At 40.3% G+C, this 25,391-nt stretch overlaps 1 protein-coding gene across 3 annotated transcripts in view; it reads left to right on the top strand.

Moving 5' to 3' along the window:
* The window catches only part of LOC134543346 (spermatogenesis-associated protein 13), a 250,784-nt gene that overhangs the window by 17,136 nt on the left and 208,257 nt on the right, over positions 1-25,391 (top strand). The window contains exon 1 of one of the 3 annotated variants that reach the window (XM_063388319.1): positions 12,183-12,382. The exons of the other annotated variants lie outside the window; for them this stretch is intronic. Within the exon in view, the coding sequence (XP_063244389.1) occupies positions 12,249-12,382 (134 nt within the window). The 5' untranslated portion in view covers positions 12,183-12,248. Of the gene's footprint in view, positions 1-12,182; positions 12,383-25,391 lie in introns of those variants that run through there. 3 annotated transcript variants of the gene reach the window in all.

Raw genomic sequence — 25,391 nt, 5'->3', positions numbered from 1 at the left:
TTCAGCCCCCTAAATATCTACCCTAACTCCCTCGGATCCACAACTGATTTACGTCAATATATACGATAAAATAGGCGAACCATTCATCTGCTGAAATGATGGTAACGTTTCTCAACAATATTTATTTGTTCTTTAATAGCATTAGTTAGAGGTGCGGTGGTCGAGCGGTTAGAACACTCCTCTCCTATCAACCGACCGGAGTTTGATTCCCGGTGGGTTCGAACCCTGACGTTGCCGTGGCCTGTGAGTTTTCTCGGGGTGCTCCCGTTTCCCTCACCTATTCATTCCGCCGCTGCTCCATATTCATCTCACCTCGCGAATTCTTCATACTGGCCGGAACTTAAGTCCCAATTCCATTCATTTAGACCCCGCCTCAGGCAGGAGATTATTATTATTATTTAATTTTTTCATTATTTAAGTCGCAAAACACCAGTAATGGCAGTGCAGTAACTATCGTGTGCCGATTGTCTTGCTTATCTGGGGGGGGGGGGAAGGGGGGCCCTTGACCTTGGCGGAAATGGAAGTTCGTCGGCAAGCACGTACTGCCTGCTCTATCAAGTGTCTTATCGGACGGGCGTGCAAATGGGCGTCGAAAAATGTCTTACCGCTACGTAGAAGGCATTAAAAAAAAAAAAACTCGCACTGCCTACGTTTCATGCACCATATTGATGCACTTGTTTCCAATGTGTAGAATCACAAAGATATTGAAAGAGTCCAGATGGAGCACGTGCTAGCGAAAGGGAAGCCCAACTAACGGGACAGTTGCAAGGCGATCGTTAAAGCTACTCATTACTTTCTTATTGCTTAGAGACCTGCAAAATTCGCGGTTTCGATGGCCTTCAGGATGGACTGCACATACCCCTGTACACTCGGGCAAATAACGCAAGTTCAATGGCTGTGGACTTGTAAGTCGTCTCAGCTGGTTTGTCTGTGATTCGATCCTTCTTTGGTTGAGGGTTTATAACTGGTTGAGATTCGTCCAGATGAACAGTAAGCCAATAGCAAAATTATCTGAGAGGTATATGTGTTTGAATTCTAGCCTATCACCGAATGAATCCGCGAATTTTGCAGGTCTCTACTTATTGCATTCCCACCCGCTACTCCAAAAACGTAACTTTTCAATATGACGCAAACATTTTTGGCTTAACTCTCCTCCACCGTTTACTATCCGACTTTATTCTACCCCCAGAGGAGAATTATGTTTAGTATCAGATTAAATATTTTTGTGCATTCACAAGCTTGTCTTGTCATAAATGAAAACGATTAGGCCATAGATTTTTTTTTTCGCAAAAAAAGATGTTAACACACTAGCATCGTCTGTGTTTCGTGATTGGTTGAGTTTCGTGATCAGTCGCATGTCTACTGTCGGCACACGACTCAGTGAGGAAGCCAACATGTCCTGACTGGCCCGGCCAAACAGGGCAATGGGTTCTCTTGCAGACGGCCGCCAGTTACAAAGGTTACAATCGCTGCATACTTGCAGTCTAATAGGCGTTCAGATTTACGATTGACCCGCGAAAAAAAACAACCCTGCCTCCAGTATTCGTATTGGACTTTTAAGTCTGTGGAGCAGTCGAACTGTTCTGGGATGTGCAACTGACACCACGCCGTGGATCTTGCTGTTGAAGAGTTTCGCAAAACCTCGCCTGCGTGAGACGTGTGTCCGGAAATCTTGGGAAAGCGTTATCTCCGCGTGCCAGCAACTTTCCCCCTCCCCCCCCCCCACTACAATCTCTCTCTTCCAAACCACGACCTTGTGGCTGGCGCTGGGTTGAATTTCCTGTACATGTCAGCGCCGTACATATGGCCGTGCCGCTGCACTCATTTTGATGACGTAAACAGGTTTTTTTTTTTTTTTTTTTTTTTTTAGAATTTTCCTTGTTAAATGTGTATTTCGTGTTAATCAATAATTTAAGCTGGTTAAATTTAAGTCCGTTATGAATTCACGAAAGAGACATGGTAAGGTTGAAGCGTGTAAAAAATGTATTGTACACTTATAATGTACGTAATTAAAATTTAATCAACTAAAAAAAAAAAACACTGATCCTCGGCCCGATTGCAGTTCCTTCCTCTCGTCGCTCAGCTGGGAAGGTGCCTACACTCCATTCTGTGGGGGGTGAGGGGGGGAGCTAACCACGGGCATAGATCCCGTGGGGAGGGGTAGGACCCCGGGCCCCCTGGAATTAAGAAGCTTCTCCTGACGGAGCCTGCCCGCACTTGTAAACGCGTGACTGTGAAACGGGCTTTGATGTCAGATCTATGTCTTCATGGAAAAGTTTGTGCATATTTTTTTTTTTAAGTTTCCTGCTTTTTGTATGCATGCAGGCCAAAATATGGGCGGTAAACAACATGACAAGCACTATATATCTAGAAATGTCGTGTCGGTTAACCCCACGCGCAAAACTGTCGTGCCGCGCGAGGCCGACAAACCCCCCCCCCCTGGAAATTTCTGCAAATCTGGCAGATTTGCGCCCCCGGGCTATATATAGCGCATCCTTAGTTTCGCAAGGGTCGTTTAGATGCACGATTTCCGCCATTAGGGCTGTCCCTCATGTTTCGGTGTGCTCTGTTCCCAGATGTACAGCATAGAGCACAACAATTTTAGACAAAACTTTGTAGTCTAATGAAAACATTTTTTTTTAAATATGTTTGAAACATTGTGTTTTGTGTAAAGTAAAATTTGGTATGAGAATTTTGGAAATACATGTTCCTGATGAACCTCACCAACAGCATCATATGAATAAATCATTATTTTACTTCTAAGGAGTAGTAATTGAAAAACGCCATCTTGGTTTCAACTGTTTTGTCAACAACATTTACATAATTTAATTTTTTAAAAATTAGCTATATTGAACAGATCACATAATATCATGAAATGCTTTGTTATTAATTATCACCGATGGCTACAAATAGTTTTTTAAGTGAAATATAATTGGGGGTTTAGAATTTTTTTGTCAGAACTACTACAACTGTTAATAGACCATCATTAACGGTCGTAAAAATTCAACAAATAGTAAATTAAAATCATGTTAAACTTGTTATATTTAAAGATGATTTACAAAATAATATTAGCAAGACGGATAGTAACAATCTGGCAACAGTGGTCGCCATTTACTCTGTACTGTAATCTAAGCCTGATACACGCTATAGATATGAGCTACAAAGCTCTTATCTGAAGTCATTCCGTATGATATTACCAACCTCGGAATAAAGCACCAGTTCGTACTATTAAAAGATATGCTTTGTATTCGGGCAAAAATAACTGTTTCCGATAGCAAAAAAAAATTGTTATTTTTTGTTACTAAATAGTTAATTCTTATAAACTATTTAATTTTAGAGTATCGAATTAATATTCTTTTTTGTGGACATATACCAAACTATTCGAATTAATGGTACAATATTACAATTGATTTTCAGATGTTTGTAGTCTTAAGCCCGAAGATACTTACTTTTTGTTGCTAGATAACCTGAAACTTCTAATTGAAATCGTTTCGAAAAACGAAGTTGTGCCGGATAGGATGTTGGGTACGTGTTATAAAGAAAAACCTCTGCGAAACAAGATACTATTGATCAAATAACTAGCCTATGTAAAACAAAACAAAAAATAACGAAATTGCCGCTTTGCATGGCCGTAAAGTAAATTTATTGAGCATGTAGATATAAAATTTACTTTGAAAACATAAGTGAGACACTAAACCTTTAACACGAATATATTAACTACAGACATTTTAGTTATTGTGTACAGGATACAGGTGGTACTGCATATTTACGCATAAAATGCTTTTTTTTTAAAACATATTATTCATGGTTTTGTTCCTCATCTTTATCGACTGAAGTTGGTACTATAGTGACCACCTCCAATAGAGACTATCCAATAAGGATCTTTCGCCAACATGCGAGTGACTTGTGTGTCTCCTCCCTTTACTTTCCGTGGACTATCCTGTTACGTTGGTAATGAACTGATTCCAAGCATACGATCCATTCATATCGCAATTTACGCGCACGAATATTTTTGAACGTAGAGCATAAATTAAAAAAAAAACTTTTAAACTACCATTTGGAAGTATACATTAAAATTATTGTCATTAAATGTTGCCATGATGATATTTTTTGTAAAATTTGTAAATATAAGTATATATTTTGCGTTATTGCGGAATTTCTAAGGCACTGTATTCGATGGGTGATACGGTAGAAGGGGAAAAAAAATCGATGAGTCATTCTTTTTGTGAAGAAGTGATGGGTGAAGGTTTATCCCGCTATCTTAATAATTGCATAAATCGGATTAACTGAATCGAATATTACGATGATTAGTTGAGGACGGAATCGGTTCGTTCCGATCTGAATTGTTTCGTACAGAATCGAGAATCGATAAGACAAAAGTTGGTCATCCCTGGTCGGCGACCCTGAGCGGGAGGAATGCGTGGCTGGGTCCGTCGTGAACAGGAGGCGACGGGGGAGGGGAGGGGTATCCTCTGTGTGTGGAAAGTGACGGAAAGAAGGAGGAGGCCTCGCGAAGCAGTGTGTGTTTCTACGAACGCCCCGGGGAAACGAGACAACGGACCGTTGAACCCGCTGACGCACGGCGTCGCTCCATGCTGGAATAACAGTAGCGTGACGGACGCAATATGACGGCAAAATACTGTGTTATTTTTAACATGGCGGTTCTCACCGTTGCGACGAACAAAAACAGACGAACAATTATACAACAACCATCGACGCTTTACAGGTTTTTGTTGTGTGAAATCTTAGCTCTCGGTATACGGCATTTGGTAGGAGTAATTTCATGAATGGTACGGAAGTCGCATGGAACGGAAATGATTAACCACGGTGCTACCATCTGTGGCGGATGGCTCGAGCAAAAGTTCATAGAGGCAAATGGAAACTCTATATTATTAACTTTTTAATGCATTTTAACATAAAGGGGCAGTATTTTAATAAAATTTATTGTCGAATATCAGCCCGGGTTTGGAAATTTTTTTTTACCTTTATCGGAGCCCTTTCATTGTATAATTTAAAATTTACGACTGCTAATCAAATGATTCAATAGTCGACGTAGCTGCTCCGGCAGCGAATTCTAGCGGCAGGTGCGGAAACTACGTGTGATTCGCGTCCAGAAATTTATGTTAAAAAAGCAATTTGTATATTTATCATGCTCGGAATTATTGTAAGGAATTATAATTCAATTTCGTGTCCGAGTTTCGTATTGTAAGTGTATGTGCAACATGAGAAAACATTAATTTTCTCGTTACCGAGGGTTAGATGTTTACACATCACTGGCGAGTACTGAAATACTAGCTCATATTTTTTGATAGGCTAAATAATTAGACATAATAAATCACAAATTTATTTAGCACCAGATTAGCTTATCATTAGAGTCCCGGAAATTTCGCGGATTCCTCAAAGTTATAGGTGTGCTCGACCCATGTTTACTTTCCCATTGGTTGATTTATTAGCGAGAACATTTTTATCCTTGTTATTTGGCAATACCTGATTCGCTTACTTCTCTCCTAGCTGGACATCGTTGGCTCGCGGTCGTAGACGGGCGTGTCCAGATAACTGCGGTCCAATCATGAACACAGTGCGACAGTGTGGAGGTTTGCATTCTAGCTTGCGACTAAATGAATGTGCGAAAATTCCGTGGCTCTACTTATCATGCATCAATATTCCTTTTTTTTTTCTTCTTAAAAAAGAGAATTCAGTTGTCAAAGTAGTCTGGATGTTTGCTGAAGCAACTGACGGTAAGTGTCACTTTATCTTAAATGGAATATACATTCCGAGAAACGACTTAATTTTTTCCTGACAGGAACTATAACAAAGTTTTTTTTTTGTTCGACAACTGTAAACTATCAATTAATTTGTTAAAATAAAAAAAATTCTGACAAATATTTTTGACTAGCATAGTGCTTTTGAAAACAAAGTGTACTTTATTGATTTAAGGAACTATTTGGTTTGTAATGACGGGTTACCATCTTACAAGAACATGTAAAAAAATAAACTGACCTCTTTCATGGAATGGGAAATAGCACTTTCGTGAGTCTCCGGGAAAATATGCTTCAAAGGTACATACTTAAAAGTTGGATGTATGTTATTACAGAGCTTATTTTCGATATGGTTAGGGATTATTTGGGGGAATGTGCATACATTTATTCAAATCTTAGGTTTCCCACGTGGGGAAGAGAGCGACAGAGGGAGAGGCAGATAGACAAAGAAAGAGGAACAGAGTGAGAGAGAGCGGGTAGGGAGAAAGGGGGAGAATTCTTGCTGCAGCTCGTGTGTTGCCTAAACCAAACAGACCGTCGACTTCGCTGATGAAACGTCTTCTCTCTCCTTACTGCCGTTGTTCAGACACACGTGTGTGTGTGTGTGTGTGTGTTGGTTGTGTGTTGCCATACACAAACAAGCCGAGAGAGAAAGAGAGAAAGAGAGAGAGAGAGAGAGAGAGAGAGAGAGAGAGAGAGCCCAGGCGAAAACATTTCAAACCTCCACGAGCGACCCCCCATCGACGTTTTTCGTGTAAACTAAAAATCTCCCCCGGCCATTGCCAAGGGCACAAGCACGCAGTGTTGTTTGTCCATGCCTGGAGGTGTTTACATTGCATCGTGTCTGCACACGCCATGGACCTCAACCCTCACCCCACCCCCTCATCTAACCAACTAAACATATAGTGCACTGCAAATAACTTGAATGCTTTTGAATCCACTATACACAGCGCCATGCATTTTTCCACGAGAAGATTACGAGACCAGCTGTGTGTTGAAACACTGTAGCATTATCTTAGTTTCCTGATTGGTTGAGTTTTTCATTTCCATTGTCTACTGACGGCACACGGATCCCAGCCATTCGGTGTGGAAGTCAGCGCGTCCTGGCTGGCCCAGCTAAATAGGGCAATGGCTTCTCTTGCAGACGGCTGCCAATTACTAGGGGCATGAATATTTCGCGAAAAGGTTCCGAGACCTACTGAAAGTTAAAACACTGTAGCATCGTCTGTGTTTCGTGAATGGGTGAGTTTCTTCCAGATACATATCGATTGTAACAACACCAATCACAGAGATTCAGTGCGGAAGCAAACGTGTCCTGAATGGCTCGGTCAAATAGGGCAACGACTTCTCTCGCAGACGGCCGCCAATCACAAGGCAGAAACCGCTGGTGCGGGTATACCTTGTTGCAGTCTAATAGGCGTTCAAATATTTTCGCGAAAAATGCCTGCCCCTACCAATTACAAAGGAACACTCGCTAGAAGGGAATACCTTTTTGCAGTCTAATAGGTGTTCAGATTTATTCGGAAAAAAAATTGCCCCTGTCTCTACACAGAGAGAGGAAAAATATATCATTTTATTTTAACATGCTGAGAATCAAAATAACTAACGCAATAAAAAAAAACTGGTTTAGAAAAAAATATTTGGGTTTTTTGTTTTAAAAATACCTGTTTTTTTTTTCCCCAACCCTGCTTTAGTTAAACAGCGAGCCAATAACGAAACAGTTCTAAGATAAAATTTATTTTAATTTTAGCCTATCGCTAAATAAATCCTCGAACTGTTCCTGTCTCTAGTCATAACATGTGATGTAAACTGCACGCGTATCATTGGGCCCAGTGTTACGCAACTTCATGTGTGATTAAGTTTTAAGTGCGAGTTTATATTTCAGACGATTTGTGCATCCCCCCCACCCTGCTTCTTTCTTTGCTGAAAAAAACTTAAGTAACACTGACCAGGAAAATTTAAATTCAGATACTAAAAACTAGCTGCATTTTAACTAAGTTGCATACTTTCTTATACTGTTAACGGATCAATTTGTATGTATTAACGTTCTCAAAAACTACTCTAATGATTTCGTTTGGATTTCAAGAATAGCTGCATGAAAAATAATTTTCAGGTACAGTGTTAATTTTAACTACGTAAGAGATGTGTGTGTCTTAGAGACAAAGTCGTTGAAAATAAATGTTACTCAAAATAGATATGAAAGTTCAAAAATTAAGAGAAAGTTTGTGTTACCTTAATCGTAGAGTTACGATTTAAATACAACTATACAAATAGGACATACTTTAACCTTGTAGACTTTTTGAGTGACCGAACTTCAACAAAATGAAAAAAAAAATACGTAGTGCATACGTTTTTAATATATTGCTGGCAAAGTTGGATTTTTAAAATTATTATGCTGCACGGATAAAGCAATCCAAATGGAACAAATAACTGAAAAAATTTGTGTTTAAAGGCAATGCTGGAGGCTACAACGAGGTATGGTTTAAAATTCCTTCAGAAAATTTGTATTTGATTTTATTTAACCTTTTAAAATCATAAAAATTCTGATGATTTAAAAAAACCAAGGCAAATTTTTTTTCCTGAAATAATTAAACATAACCGCCAGTAAAATTTACTTTAAACTTAAAAGGTTCCAGTTTTATTTTACATTTAATCCTTATCCGTACTGTACAAACACGTTAAAATGCAACTGTGCCAGCTGTTTATACAAAAAGGATGTTATATATAATTTTGTGGAATTTCAGCCACTCGAAAATTTGGCAAGTTTAACCGCGAGGGATGTAAACATAAAATAGTGAAATGGAACGGGACATTCTTGCGTTCAAACTATCAACATCCAACTATCAGACCTTCTTGGTACATCCTGTACTTTGTAGTAGCAGATAGCAGCATATCGAATGCATTTTCCTTACCGGTGTAATGGACACAGGTCTATTTTATTTTCTGACGGGAATCCAGGTCCGGAAAATGAAAATTAAAAAAAAAAAAATCGCTCAGAAGAGCATTAGAAGGGGAAAGGGGAGGAGGTGAGAGAGAGAATATAAACCACATCAGAACGAATGAACTGCCCGTAAACTGTTAACAGGAAGTGGGATGTTTCGCAAATGGTTGACCAGAGCAAATTGACTGGTCCGCCAACATTTGCGAGGGGTTGGGAAAGAGAGGGGAGGGGTAATCTATGTAGTGGGAGTCATATTATACCTCGACTCATCATTTTGGCCAGATCCTGTTATCCCAAATCCTGATTGCAACCATTTCCGTCGTGAGAAATAAAATACTTAGTAACGGAAGGGATGGTGTGTGAGTGTGTTTGTGTGTCTGTATGTAAAAGTGAGGAGGGCGGAGGGGTTTATGGTGGTTTGCTTTCCTGACCAAATACCACCGGTTATAAATTTGATTGCAGTTACACCGAACTAGTTAGTGTAAGTTAAACAGAAAATGTTGTTAAGCGAAAGAAGCGGAAATAAACCGGGGGGGGGGGGAGGAGGAGCTCTGCGGTAGCGCTGAATTTAGGCAACAGATCGGCAACGGATAGAACACCAAAATCCGTTCCATAAAAATTAAACGACTGGCCATTTCGTATCGTGCACTAGGAACACGGTTAGGGTGCAGGTGTAGCATGTTCAACACCTGAAACTTTATACATGTGTCATGGAATATCGGCCTTAGCGAGAGTTAAAAAAAAAGTGTTTCGTGCTGGATAGTGGTGTGCTGTTGATATGCTGTGTCTTGCGTGTGCTTCGTGGGGTCCGGCGCGGCGGAGCGCACGGGAAGCCTTCATTTCAACGACGAGAGAGCCACACCCGAAGTTCCCCGAAGTTCATGCTAGGAAACCGTTAACATTATTTCACAGTATCTTTAACGTAGCTATCCTAACCAAATCAACCGTCCACAATGTTTTAAGGTATTTATAATGTAGCTAACCTAACCTAATCGAACATTAGTTATCATGAGTTACAATGAATTTAAAAAAAAAAAACCGAAGATGCACGATCGGGCGTTTGGCTCTCTCGTCTGTGAAAAGAAGGCTTCCCCGGAGCTAACAGGGGCTCTGCAGTGCGGGGCGACGCCAGCCGGCCGCGAGGGGACAGCTCTGGGGATCGATCCCCCACCGGCGTGTTCCTGGAACAGGAAGGGCGGGAGTGCCGCAGCCGGGCAACCACCAGAACCTACCCCCTTCACTTTCCTCCCCCCTCCTTTTAGGGGCGACTGAAATGCTGCCCCTTGGAAGGGCAGCTCTTCAGAATTTTTCTGGCAATAGTTTGTTTGTACAGCTACTGGAAGGGCAGCCCTTCCAGTATCTTAAAATGTGTCTATTTTCGTGATTTTATAATCCTGAATTGTTGCCCCTTGGAAGGGCAGCCCATCAGGATATCTTTAACAGTGGTGTTTTTGAAAGGTTGTCTGAATTGTTGCCCCTTGGAAGGGTAGACCATCAGGATTTTTCTGACAGTAGTGTTTTTGGAAGGTTGTCTGAATTGTTGCCCCTTGGATGGGCAGCCCTTCAGGATTTTTCTGACAGTGGTTAGTTTGTAAAGTGACCTAACCTGTGTGTTGTTGGATAGATTTGGCACACGGTCCTGTGTGTGCGCGCTGGTAGGTAGTGTAATGCTACAAAAGTTACGTGTACCTAATTCGCCCGGGGAGGGGGGGTTGAAGCTCCCCACCAGTTAGATCGGCTAACTGGCGTGATGTAGTGTCGTGTTTGTGTGCATTAGAGGCATAGACAGTGTGCTGTAATTTCAAGTGGTCTAGTTAATCTCTGGTGTAGCGTGTACTCGGTCTGCAGCCCATATGAACACTTTTAAGTCCCTGCCACCAATGGGCGTAGATTCTGGGGGAGGGGAGTGGGCGCTTACGCTTGCAAAATCCGTGACTGAAACGGGGTTGATAAACGTAAACGTTAAAACTTAAATGTTTTATGGAAGAAAAAAACTTTCTGAATACGGTAAAGTTTTCTGCCTACTGTGTGCAAGTAGGTGCTATAGTCGCTCTTTACAAGCCTGAATAAACTTAAGATAAGTTTATTTAAAAATTTTTATAGCAATTTTCTCTAATATTTGACTTAACTATTACATGTTTCTCAGAAATTTGTATATCGTGGGCCTACAATTACTTTTAGGATTTTTAAATGCGCCCCGATTTCAAAAAAGTTTAACCATTGCTCTAGCACATGGCTAGGGGCATACCTAATTCACGAAAAGATTCCCAGACTAGCCGAAAGTTAAAACACTGTAGCAGGGTCTGTGTTCCGTGATTGGGCGAGTTTCTTTCAAGTACATGTCGATTATTACAAAATAAATATGTGCGGAAACAAACGCATCGTTAGTGGCTCGGTCAAATATGGCAACAACTTTTCTCGCAGACGGCCGCCAATCACGAGGAGGAAACCAGTGGTGCGGTTGTACCGTGTTGCAGTCTAATATGCGTTTGAATTTTTTTTTACCCTAGCCATGGCTAGAGACCCCAAACAATAGGCTGAAATTCAAATACACGTTACTTTCAGCTGCTTTCGCTATTGGCTCACTGTTTATCTAAAAGGCCCTTGGCTAATGAGTAGAGACCTGCAAGATTCGCGGTTTCGATGTCCTGCAGGAAAGACTGCACATACCCCTGTACACTCGGGCAAATAACGCAAGTTCATTGGCTGCCGACTTGTAAGTCGTCTCAGCTGGTTTGTCTGTGATTCGATCCTTCTTTGGTTGAGGGTTTATAACTGGTTGTGATTCGTCCAGATGAAAAGTAAGCCAATAGCAAAATTATCTAAGAGTTATGTGTGTTTGAATTCTAGCCTATCACCGAATGAATCCGCGAATTTTGTAGGACTCTAATAATGAGGAACCATCGAGGAAATAATAGCCAATCACAGACAACCCAGTTGAGACGGCTCCCTAGACAGAGTTATTTGCCCGACTATACAGGCAGTGTAGTCTACCCTAGCCATGGCCGATTGCTCCCGGATGAATCTTTGTCCGTGAGGTCGCGTGTTTGCAGTCTGCGACGACCAGACGCCGAGAGCCGCAGATGAACACTGCACCTCCGCCGCGTCCCTCTGTGGCAAGTGCTTGCCCGAGAGGTCTCAAGTAGGCCGCCCGGGGTCCTCAGCGTTTTAAACGCGCGCTGTTAATCAGCGAGGGGAAGAGATGATTGGCGGGACGGCTGGTTAACGGGGCAGCGCCAATTAGCGGGGGCCTGTCGTTCGCCGCGTCCAGGCGCACCGGGCCTCGGTCGCGTCCCGTCGTCGGCGGTTGTCCCTCCGGGTGAGGGCGGCGTCGATCGTCCGCGCTGATGAGCGGTCGCGAAGGAATAACATTTGTTTCCCCGTCTCTCTATCTCTCTCGAAGACAAGGCTCGCTCGCGATTGGGTACGGCGTCGTCCCCGCGGGAGTGACGCAGTGTCGAGCAGCGATGTTCACGGATCAGGCTACCGGAGTGCGCGAGGGGTAAACCGAAGCCTGGGTCGCCGCCGGCAGCCCTCTAGCGCCCGTGATGACGTCCCGCGAGGCGTCGGACGCTCCGTCGGCCCCGAAGAGCGTCCTGCCGGCGCCCGTCTGCTGCTACAGGAGGAACAGGATCCTACACGACCTGTTCCTCACCTCCAGGTTGATTTGCACGCGCATCTCGTGAGTACAAGCATATTTTTTTTTTCCCCCCCTTTCCGTAAGTTCGCCGCGCGGGGTGGTCGTGTGGTGTGTTGCGCGCAAGAGAGCGTGGACTTTTGGAAGACTAAGCAACGTTTTTTTTAGACGCAGCCCTCCGTAGGTTGTACGCTTTGTGTAGTTTTGTTCTTGTGTGGTATTTTGTTGCTTTTTTAGATCTGAAAATGAATCGGAATGGCATACTTGTGATCATGGGCGTAGATCCCGGGGGGGGGGGGGGTTAGGGGCCTCGGGTCCCCCCTGGATTTGAGAACCCCCCCCCCCCTCACTGATGGTGCCCGCGCTTGTGCTTGCAAAGTAATAACAGCGAAACTGCGGTTGAACAAAAATGTAAACCTCAAAAGTATGTTTTATGGGAAACTGTATTTTTATTATGAAGTATTTTGCTTGCTGCATGCACATAGGCAAAAATTATGGGCAGTATACAACAATCAAACGTCTTATCCAGAGAAAAACTCTTTTTAGGTTGCGCTTCCCTATGTGAATTTTCGCGCACCCCCTTCCCCACCACCCTGAGAATCCTGATTCAGATTCGCGCCCTTGCTTGTAATAGCTGGTTAAGTGTAATAAATCGGATAAATTTTAGCCTCGGCCTTAAAAAATCCAGATAAATTAATGACAATTAAAGGTGATTTTTTTTCGCGGATTGATCGGGCAACACGATTAACACCAAAACCTAGTATTTTTATACTACTTCTGCCACTGGACCTGATGCTTTATCACTCGCCCTAGTTTTTTTTTTTTTTTTTAAACCAGTGATGTAAGTCAGCAACAAAAGGTAGGGTCGGACACATGTCAAACACATGCCTATACTTTGTGACAGTTCAAAAAATTACAGGTTTTGAATAGCTGGATGCGAAGGTTTTTTTTCCCCCGCAAAATACAATTTTCTGTAGGCCACACATGCGTTTTAAGAAGGTTCAATCTCAGCAGTCAATAAAAAAACTACTGGTGTCTGTGTGAACATCCCTAGACTTTCACGAAACAGCGACATTTTTCGGTCCGTAACAACGAGATATATATGTAGCTTATATTTCCATCAGTGGCAGATTCTCGCGCTTTACCGTAGGCACACCAAGTTTGACCTACCATAAATCCCAGCTGCTCGAGTTTATTGGGTAATGACTAGAGATAAGATTTTATGGTTTATGTTTCTATTTTTTTTATCCAGTTTAGTTTTTAAAACATAACGATTTCGGTGTTAGGTTTTTATTTTTATTACAGCTGTTTATTAATACCTACTTACTCCACCAAAATAGTGGAAAAAAATATATTCTGCATTTTTACGATAAAATAATTTGAAATAAAATTTATTTAAAGCAAATATACTCAGAACAACAAAAATAAATGAGCGAGCATTTGTGGTTTAAAGGAGATTCATCAAGAAATAATGCGCAAATAAAGAAATTAAAATATTTTTTTCTGATCCAGGCAGGTTGGCATAATTTTTATTTGTCAGGATAAAATATTCCTTGAATTTCAAACATTAAAAAAATACTATTTTTTTTTATTATTTACATTACGTTTTGGTTAAATGCTACTTAATTCCATTATATAAATTTCATTCAGACGGTATATGGCGTGTTAACTTGCATTTTGGTATGCGGTGCTTTGACGTGCCCTTAGGTGTTATTTCGGTTTCATCACAGTTCACCAAATAATCTTGAACCTAGTTATGTGCGGGTCGTTACCACAACGCCGAAATATCACAACGCCGAAATACCACAACGCCGAAATACCACAACGCCGAAATACCACAACGCCGAACGTACAATAACGCCGAATACCCTAACGCCGAATGCCAAATTGACCGCAACGCCGACAGCTAGAAAACTGCTGTGTACCACAACGCCGAAATACAGTAACGCCGAAAAATGTTGCTCCGTGGGAAAAGGGGGGGGGGGGGAGGCACAGGAGCAAAATGAAAAACAACTGAATGAATTTGTGTGCTAACCTTACCTAACCTAACCTTTGTGGTAGTCCTGCAATGACATTTTTTGGGGTTAATGTATTTCGGCGTTGTGGTACACAGCAGTTTTCTAGCTGTCGGCGTTGTAGTCAATTTGGCATTCGGCGCTATAGTTTTCGGCGTTATTGTACGTTCGGCGTTGTGGTATTTCGGCGTTGTGGTGCGTCCGCGTTATGTGCCTCCTGGTGCGTGTGTGTGTATGTGTGTGATGTGTGTGTGTGTTGGCGCGCTTGGCTCACGAGGCGCTGCCGTTTCACACTTCCCCCCTTTTCCCTCACCTCCCCCCCCTACCATGACTCTTCCCCACCCTTGCTCTCTCTCTGTCGGCGCACAGCCGTGTCATGACAGATAAGCCCCGCCCATTGTGCCGGCTCTCAGCCGCCCCGCGGCGACGACATTGCGCAGCGATATTGCGAAAGCACGGCACACGCCCTTTGCGCGCTACATAGACACTTTTTTTGTTGCTTCTTTTACATAAGATTCCTTTGTAAGACAGTTGCCAATACATAGTTTGTAATGCTGCAAGGAAAAAAATATATATAAATTTGTACATCACATTGCTATTTTTTTTTGCATTTATGAAATATGATTTTTGAGTTAATAATGATAATTTCTTACGAAAATTGACGCATATTTTTTTTTTTTAATTTTCTTTAATGTTTCATACAAGCATACTTTTTTGAAAAATGGGAAAGATATTCGATTATTCAATTTGACTTTTTGTTTTATTGTGTTTATTAATGTGCGCAGTTTTAATACTGGAAAGCTGTTCAGAGAACGGTTTTGTTATTTTTACTTACTTCTTTCAGTTCCATTTACAAAAAAAAAATTAAAGTGCAGGGTTTTTACGTCGCGCGGTTATGCACAGAGGTCAAGCGTCAATAAAAAAATAATACACCTGTACACACGTGTGGTGTACGCTCGTGTGATATTTTGGATACAAACCATGTTCAAATGGTCGACGTTGACCTCACGCAAACGGCTGTGTTGGCAAACTGGACAAATCTGGGTCTGTGAAGCATACACAGGATCATTCTGAATTCAGTTAACAAACGTCAGCTGTAAATTCATCACTTTAAAAAAAAAGTTGGAGACAATTCAACTTACGGTATAATGGGTTCCCCAAGGATAGTCACGCTTTTTTGAAGTCTGAGCTGAACAATTGGTTTAGTACAAGTGACAGATGGAACACCGGGAGTCTGTGAAACCTTTTAACGGAACAAAGTTCTGCAACTGCCCAAAACTCGTCGCTGTCGTAAAATGAATTTCATTGAAACAATTGGGGGTTCATGAAAAAAAATTGATTATTCTTTGTTTTAAACCCGACGGTTATGCATAGAGGCATAAGGTTATGGGCACTCTCAATTTTTATTTTGTGGAGTTCTAAATACGTTGATATACCGAGTCGAGTTGATCGAAAGAAAGCACTTAGCTAGAATTCAGAAGAGTTCAGATTGGCTTGAGTGTGCTACACTTTACCAGTTTCTCAAGTTTGGCGACTATTAAAACTGCTTTTGAAAAATTGCGAGATGATTGACTTGGTTGTAAAATGATAAAAATTTTTAATGTATTGGGATATCGATATGTAAAGCCAGCAGTAAGTGTTCACTACCCTTGTTCAATTAACGGTAGTTACAGGCCCCCCCCCCCCCCCCCCCCAGGTTTTCCTGCGTGGAGTGTGTATTCACATCTTTGTCTTTGCTTTATGAACCGTTTCGCAAACACTTCTAGAGTTATTCCTTCTCAAAAATTGCAATATATCAGTAATTTATTTACTAAACGGTTTGATGGTTTGTTTTTTATTCTTCTGTAATGACTACGTAAAAATTAATATATAATATATGTTTACGCTATATTTTTATGATAAGTACCAAGTGTATGTGTAATTACGGCTTATACCTCTATGCAGTAGAACTCGAACACTGCTAATGTTACGTTTTGTTTAAACAAATGCATTTAAAATTGGATCATCGTTGTGATGATGAATTTTTCCTGGTTTCCGTGGTTGTGTTCAAGCCCTCTTCTCCCCCCTCCTACTACTTTGCAATTCTTCCCGGACCCATAGGGCGCATGCGCAGATGGTGTTCCTGGGCTCGCGTGCCGGCGTCCCGTATTTCAAATTTTAAACGCGTTGAGACTTGTACCACTCACTCCACCCTCCCCCCCCCCCCCCCCGTCAATTCATCTTCTTCATCCTTATCCCCCCCACTCCCGCATTCCACTCGGAGACCTTCGGGCCCGTCCCTCGAACCAGTCCTTGGTTAGTGATGTAGGATGGGATGGTTTTGAAAAGGGAGGGGGGGGGGGGAAGTCGAGTCGCATCTGGGAACTCAAATTAAGCCGGGCAACCCAGTGGAATAATGGGAACCGGACGAGGGAGTTTTGTCGGAGAGGGGAAGGGGGAAAGACAAGTTATCTGGTATCAAACTTTCCACGCCGTTCAACTCGACTTCAAGCAGTCCAGTAGCTGCGATTTAACGGGTCAGTGGGTAGCAATAGTTAGTTTGCTTCTATAGTTGCACCGGATTCAAGAACCGCCCGATGTTTTTAATAGCGGGATTGGAGAGAAAATGTAGGCCAAAAATCCCCCCCCCCTCCTTCCTTGTTCCGAAAATACTTCTCTGACGTATTAGGTAGAGCTTAAATACGCTAATCCTCTCTTTATCTATGTTTAATTAGAAAGGATCTAGCCTTCTGCAGTCACTTAATCTATTTTTATCCTTAATGTGCTCTGCTGTGAACCTACTCAAGCAAGTTTTAACTATCTGCACAATAAAACTTTTTTTTTTGTAATAATGCAGCTAAACGCCAATCTTGCTGATTTGTTGTTAGCATATATTGTTGTAGTAGGCGGTTTATTTTCTAAGCAAACATGATTAGGGCACACGGGAAGTCGGAACTCTGGAGCTCTAACAATCCTTTTCATTAATTTATTATAATTTGATAACAAGTACAACATTGGCATAGTACGTAAAACAAATCAACAACTTAAGATGAAATGTGAGCTTTATTTCAGGACTTGTAGACCAGGCTTGCATGTAAACTAAAGCTAGGATTACGTAAAATAATATAAATAATAGTTCTCATCCGAAGTAACTGGCACGAAAGGCAATCGAAAATCCAGATAATCCGGGTATATGGGTAAAAGTAAAACAAAATCCTTAAATAGGAACTTTAAATGTACTTTGTGCATGCCCTATATTGTTTACAAAATATAAAAAATATATGTATAAATAACTTATCACATAATTTCTTATAAAAGAATTCGTCCACTTTATTCTCTCTCAAACATGCATGGCGTTTGAATAAATTACGGTAATGCAAACGCTTTGTTGCCTTATTACATCACAACTCTAAGGAACTGTACATTGAATCAAACTAAAAAGTGAATATTTGGCATACCTATTTATTGTTACGTTCTTGCTAACATAGTTACAAAATTTTATGTGAACATTAAATAAAATGTCTACAGATCTTATCCGGATTTCCGGATCGACGAGGGCCGGATAAACGAGGTTTTACTGTACTCACTTAATGGCATTTTTACGATTCTTTCTAGCATTTATACAGCGCTGAAATTGTTTTTGCTCCCCAATTGCTTAACCAGAGTGACTAACGTAACATAGAACAGACACTCACTTCATCCCTACTAATATTATAAATGCGAATGTGTGTTAGTCTGTTTGTCCTTCTTTTAAGCAGCAACGGATCAACGGATCGACATGATTTTTTGCATGGATATAGTTTATGGGCCGGAGAGTGACAGACCATACATATGTGAAATTCCATCTATAAGGGAGTGAAAAAGAGGTAAATTGAGTTTCATAATAGAAAAATTATAGAAGGTAGGCCATTGACACACAAACGGTGAGTTTGTGTCATTTCTCTTTCCCCGCCACACGGTCATGTAGTATGATCTGGTAACTTCCTATCCTTCTCCTTGGCGAAACCCATCCGCTTAGTGATGCTCGCGGCTGCTAGCGAACTAAAGGCGCTAACAACAGTTTAGAACTTCGTCAATAGATGGCGTTGCCTTGAATTCGTAACGCGCTATCGTTTGGTGCGTCCGTCACGTATTGCCTAGGGGTTACCTGCCTTCCCACAGAATGAAGCTGAAGATTGGCGTCCGGGTTTTGCTGATGCGTAGCTTTGACGCTACGAGATCGTGCAATCAATGGGACTTTAAAACCAAAATTTCCCGTTTTCTTAATTGCATGTCCTACACTTTTGAAACTAGGAAATAATGTCTCTTATATTATGATGTCTTTTAACTCGGGAAACGCCGGGTACTTCAGCTAGTAGAATAATAACTCCATTGTTCCAAGCTATGAACTGCCAGAAGCAATCTCCCCCTTCCCTTACAGCTGCAAACCCTCCCGCATTGCGCTTCGAAGAATTGCCGCGACCTGGATTCCCGGTTGACAATTTTTTTTTTTTTTTTTTTTTACCCCGCGCGCCTCCGGCCTTGTCGCTATCCGGGAGTTTTATGACGCGCGGGTTGGCAGCGCGCGGAGCAGGTCGGCGCACCTGGTGTCGGTTGGCACACCTGGGCGCCTCTCTCGGGAGTGTTTATGTAGCTCACGTAGCCCCGCTTTTATGCGCCTCGGGGGAGTCGGGTCTTTGTACGGGCTCGGCTGGGCGATAAAACTTCGACATTCTTCCAGCTGGAGTCTCCTTTCGCAAGGTGGTGATTATTCACAGCGGCCATCGGTAACCGCCGGACGTTTGTGCGCCTACTCGAGGCTCGTGCTCGCACGCCGAGGTGGATCAATATTTTACTATAAGTATATTATTTTAGTAATTTACCTGTAAATTTATTCCTATAGCTCTCTTACATTTGTCGTTAAGTCAAAAAAAAGCGGGGGGTTGTCTGTAAAGTCGGTTTAAGGACGACAATTTACGTGATAACGTCATAAGAAAACATTGATGAAAAATTGCATACTTTTTAATTTTCAAATATTATTTACAGTTTTTGGAAATTTAATTTAAATAATTTGTTTAAATATAATCACGAACAATTAATTAAAATGCCCGCCTTAACCTGTTTGATATTATAGAAGGTTTTCTCGCACGGTGGTTCGGCCGGTTCTTGCACGCTCGGCTCAGGCGGAACGTGACAATTTTTCGTGCGTGCAGCCGGTGTTCATCGATTTATAAGACGTTATCACAGCAAAAAATTCACAAGGTATTTACTCGAAATTATTTTCGACTGTAAAAGCCGGTGCAAGTGATCATAATGACTTTTTAATCTATATTAGATAATATTCTGAAAATATCTTTTGAGAAAGTGTAAGACGAAACATATCGTGATATTTACGGTAAAGCCTTCAAATGGTAGTAACCACATGAAAATGAAATTACGAAACTAGCGTGTGAGACCAACCCTTTATTACAAATGAATGCGTTATTTCAGAAACAACATAAGTCACTATTTCGGCCGTTTTAAGTTAAGTACGAATTATACTTATGTACATATAAGTGCACAGTTTGAAATAAAATTAAACGTCAGTCCAGTCCATTACTCGGAGCTTTAGATAGTCATGAATATCATCATTTATTGCAGATACAACATAAGTTAAAGAGTTATGTTGTTTCTGCACTAAACAGTTCATACGAAATTACCTTAAATAATTGTTGGGTTCCTCTTGTTTGTCTTTGTGTTGTCCAAAGTTCTTTGTTTGTGTTCACTGTTCTTGTCGCAACTGTCTCGTCGTTTACAGTCCGTCAGTGCTGTATGTGTTAATTAACTAAATTGTTTTTGACTAATTCCTTCCAGAAATTTTCTGTGCTTTCTTTATTCTTTAATTTTTTGACATCGGCTGATTTTGTCTTTCTTTGTGTTCGCACATTCATATGTTATATATATATACATATACATATATATATATACACACACATACATATACACACGTCTTCTTTGTCTCATACTGAGGTTTCTTAAGACACGGCGTAACCAGCAATGGCTAATGTCCACAAAATATATTAAATTAATCTTCCCTACTGCAATAAACATTCAAAGGACTTACTGTACATTGTTTTCACTAAGAAAGAATAAATTATAACAATATGTGTGGCTAGCGTATCATTAGTCTTAGTCTGACGTGAGACATAGAGAGAAGAAGTGCAAGCATGAAAAGGAGAGAGAATTTTGTATTGACTGCGTAGACATACCTGATATAGAACCTTGCTGATTTACGTTGTATTTTCGCATGCGGACACACGCAAACTTGAAACTCTCACACGCACATGTCTTTTTTTTTTTGCGTAAATAATTCAATTGAGCGCCCTTTGTGGTAACAGGGTCGTAAAAAAAAAAAAAAAACTGGCGCACTGCGGTATAAATTTTTCCACAGCAAATTTGTGTATCCCACGTGTCAACTAGCTGGAGTGGAAGTGAGAGAAAATTAATATGACGGTGAAGCGCTTTGTAGCCATCCGTGTTTTACCGCGGAGGTAAAAGCACGGAGTTAGAAATTGTCAGGAGAAGGCAGCTGTGACGTAGTTGAAGTTACTTTTTAACCTCGTCATCGCGATACTGTCACGCCTGAAACATTGCGTAAATGTTGCTTGGTAACGTCTGATGAAGTTAATTTTAGTATAAATTAGAATCTCCATCATTAAGAACAGTCACTAAAAAAAAGTCATTTCAATATATTTTCACAATGCAAAACACTACACTTCCGACAATGTTTTGGGCGGTGCATCAGTGAACCGAAGGAAAAAAAATAGCTTCACACACACTTACTACGTAATCATGCAAACTTGACCACCCCATGGGTATGTACACTGTACTTTTACTGAAGTTGAGGTCACTCTAGTTATAGCGAACCGTAGCTGCATAAATATTAATGCATGAAGCTTGTCTAATAACTTGTCAGGAACTCTCATGGAAGGAACGTAAAAAGCCTATCATGAATTGGACATTGTTAAACAAACAAGATATTTACTCATCGGCAAGGAATTAGCGTTTAGCTTTATTCTAACACACACAAAAAAACACAGTGTTGCTAGCCAGATGGAGAAAAAAATGGGCGTGGGAAGGGGTTGGTCTCATTTTTACTTCAATTATTAACATGGGAAAGGATGTGTACATCTTATGGGCCTACTCCTTGCTGCCTTCGATTTGGTATTGTTGTTAGTACTGTAGGAGCTATTGCGAAATTTATCTTATTTGATATGTTATTTGCTCCTGTAAAATATTCAGCATTTAAAATATTTGTATTTTGTTTCTTTTGTTTTTTCTTTTGTTACTATTTGTAAATTTTATTTTATTTTTCATAATAAGATTAGCAAAGTTAAGACCGCACGTAGCATAAAGAAACTAGAATGCACTCGTGCACAAGCTTGCTTTTTTGAGCGTTAAACTTCTTGAGTGCAATCCTGTGAATGATGTATATAAAAGGAAATAAATAATAATATTGTCTCATGTTACTCACGCCGCCTGCTAGAGCTCAGCACAGCGGACATCTTCTATTTCAGTGTTTGCTACTAGGGGCAATAGTATCGCACGCACAGTTTGCAAAAAGACTGTTCCATTCTGTGCATGATCCTACAAATTTTTCTATAGAATAAAACGTTATGTAATTGGTTTCTATAGTTTCACATTTATAGTAGGTAATAAGCAAATTAAATAAGGTAACCCCAAAGCCGTGGCGTTATGTAGTAATTTAAAAAAAAAAAATTGATTATTTTGCCCCTAGCGATTTTACATATGAAAATATTTAATTCAGCGAATCACTTATTAATTTTATCAAATTATTTGTCATGCATAAACGACTTCAAGTGTTTAGTAATAAGCGGCAAAGAAAAAAAAATTGTTATGAACTGAAGACGTATTAAATCGAATAATGGCTTCTACGGGTCTCTGTTGGCCTCTAAGAGTATGACGTTTACCGTGCGTGTATACTGGGTTTACGTGTAGGCTTTTTTTTATTATTCCCGTTCGGGTAAACAAATAACGAGGCCATTGAACGGGTTTCCGGGTGTAGGGTGACGGCCCGATGGAAGGAGGGGGGGGGGGGGGGAATGGCCCCTGCTTGGGGCTTCGGCGACCGGGAAAACCTGCCGTAGTCGGTTTGGGGCGGGGCTTTAGACGGGACGGCGTCCATCACGGGGCTAACGTCCGGGTATGTCCGTTAAGGCGATTGGTGCAGGGTGAAAAACAGTCATGCGTCAGAATAAGCTGAAAATTGGCTTATTTGCTTCATAAACGCTTGCTTATCAATACTATATAGTCAGCCGGATCGTATATAAGCTAGCGGGTGAGATATCACAATTTAGTGGCGAGACAGCTCTCGTGGGTGAGGGGTGTCGAAGTTGCTCCGCGGCCTGCGATCTAGCGGACATCGCTGGAACGTCTTGCAAAACTATCGTAGTCTCTCTCTCTCCCCACATTTGTCCGCGGAGCGGACAGAGGGAAACAAGCCACGAAGGGCCTTCTCCCCCATCCCCTGTCAGAATCCTCGCAGCGCACAGCCGTGATGCGATAACCGGTTTTAGCCAGCCTTACTTTCGTTCGACCCTCAATGGCAAACGAAGACATAAACACAACCATTGTAAAATTCTGAACATATGAAATTTTTAACTTATTTAGAGTCGACTATGCTTGTGTTATAATATAAATACCTATCTATTTTTAATATAAAATATATATATAGTATATTATAATATATGCCTATGTTTACTGCTGTAGACATTGTGCGTATCACCAAAAACGCGCAGTAAAGTCATCAGGCACAAACAGACTGATAATGGGAATAGATCAGTGGCGTAGCATTTGTGTGTGTGGGGGGGGGGGGGAGGGGGGGCGGAGAGGGCGGCACTTTGGCCGGGGCGGCATTTCACAGGTGGCGGTAACATAAAGTTAATGTTTTCCAAGGTTTTTCCCCGTAAATTTTTTATTGTTATTCCCATATATCCATGTACAATATTCAATGCATGGATATTGCAAGGTTTCTCAATAACTAATACTTAGGAAACTTATTTGGTTTCAATTTTAATTTAAACGAACATCTCTCCTTGCCAATTCTTTGTACTTCGCCGTAATGACTGAGCGTATCTCTTTATTTTATTCAATCGTGTTTCAATTTGATACGTCTTATAAGGTATCGATGACTTTGAGAAAAAACCGAAAAACGAACACAAACTATTTCGCGGCCTTCATATGAAACTATACGTAGCGTACATGTTGAATTTCTGCGTATCTAGTTTGCAGAGCTGTTCGTTTTATGTAGGCGATTTCTCTTTCTCCTATCGTTATTGCATTACGTTTTCTCTGTAATTTTTTTAATAGGTATTCTGCCATCTCTGTCATGTTTGTTTACCTGTAGAATAAAATGCAATATTATAAATTAATTTTTTTACAAACATGTTGTTCATATGTCAAAAAATGTCATTTTCAAATTTAAGGTTACTGTTATTCAATAATTACCATGCCCCAATTTTTTATAATCAATTAGAAAAATAAGAGGACGGCAAATCTGGGATCCGCGCCGGGTGCTAGTGACCTGTGCTACGCCTCTGGAACATAGGCCAGTTCCCGAAACGTCGCAACAGTTTTGTCATTGGAATCCTACCGTGTTAGTCGGTGTTGTCGTTATGTTGTCCATATTACCTTTTTTTTCCATCGTTGTTCGTATGTTTTGATTATATTTAGAATATTAAAACAAACATTTAAATGGCTCTAACTGTATGTACTAAGGGCGTAAAGGTGTTGTTTCGCGTGCGTATTATGGTCACCCATAGCAGTAAGGGTTCAATAATTGTTTCAGACAATATTTTTGTATAATATTTAGAACGTTTAAAAACTTTGGATGGATTTGCTGAACTATACCTGCTAAGAGGGTTAGAATTTATCAATCCCTCAAAACTTATTTTTTCATTATGTACAGCTAAAATGCGCGTATCGAAAATTGGTTTAGAAAATTTTTCGTTTTAATATTTTAAATGATTAAAAATTTTAATTTATTTGATACTGTGTCTAATAGTGGAGTTACGTTTTTTCCTCCACCCTCTCTGTTTTCTATCCGTACATTAATAGTTAGTCGTACACAAACATTTTTTGGAAGACATATGTGGATAATATTTAAAAGGTCTGCATAAATTTTCAAAGCAACTGTTACTGTGGCTACTACGGTAATAATATTTTTTATCATTTTCCTTTCGTCCATATTTTTTTGTCTTCCCGCTGTTATTGTTGTTCGTTTAATAATTGTTTCAGACCAATTTTTTTCATAATAATAGCCAGTTTACAATATTTGACACCAATTGCAAAAGTCTACAATTAAATGAAATTAATTTAGAAATATAAAAACTGTATGCAACTATTGTTATAAAGCTATTAGTATCGAATTCAAGAAATATGGGTGAGAGCTAAGAAATTCGATATCGTAAATGAGCTCAAATATTGTTACCAATTCCTCTTTAAAGACTTTATATTTATATAATATATAACACTTGAAGACTAAATATCGAAAATAAAGGATGTTTTTTCTTTCTCACTATTTTTCTATTCACTTAACTCTTTTTATGCATAGACATAAAATGATTAGTCATAGTGGTTAAAGTTAATCCTTTGCGTGAATATTCACTTGCACCTAACTCGCTGAGCGTCGGCAAGTGTAAAATAAGTACATATTTCACTAGAATTTGATTTACTCATAATAAAAATTCATAACTACACTCTTAACCTAAAAAATTGTTTCTGTTATTGATCCATCATTAAATTACCAAACTGCGGAGGATACACAATCACTATGTTGGGTTGGAAGGTTGTTAGCGTAAAGCTTTTTAATTTACTATTTTCTTTTATTGCTAACAACATTGGCATTCACAGGTTACAATAAATAATTAATATTGCACGACAGGTACAAAACTTGTACATAGGTATATATGCCATACACTGCCACGCATTACTAACAATTAAAAATTAAAGGACATACATTATATGAACATGAACATAAATTGAATATATGCAAGCACTCATTTTCTTTAGCCCATATAAAT

This window comes from Bacillus rossius (genome assembly GCF_032445375.1).
Source record: "Bacillus rossius redtenbacheri isolate Brsri chromosome 9 unlocalized genomic scaffold, Brsri_v3 Brsri_v3_scf9_2, whole genome shotgun sequence".
In the NCBI taxonomy this organism is placed as follows: domain Eukaryota; kingdom Metazoa; phylum Arthropoda; class Insecta; order Phasmatodea; family Bacillidae; genus Bacillus; species Bacillus rossius.
Note: the sequence above shows the minus strand (reverse complement) of the source record. Positions and strands in the feature narration are given on the sequence as shown.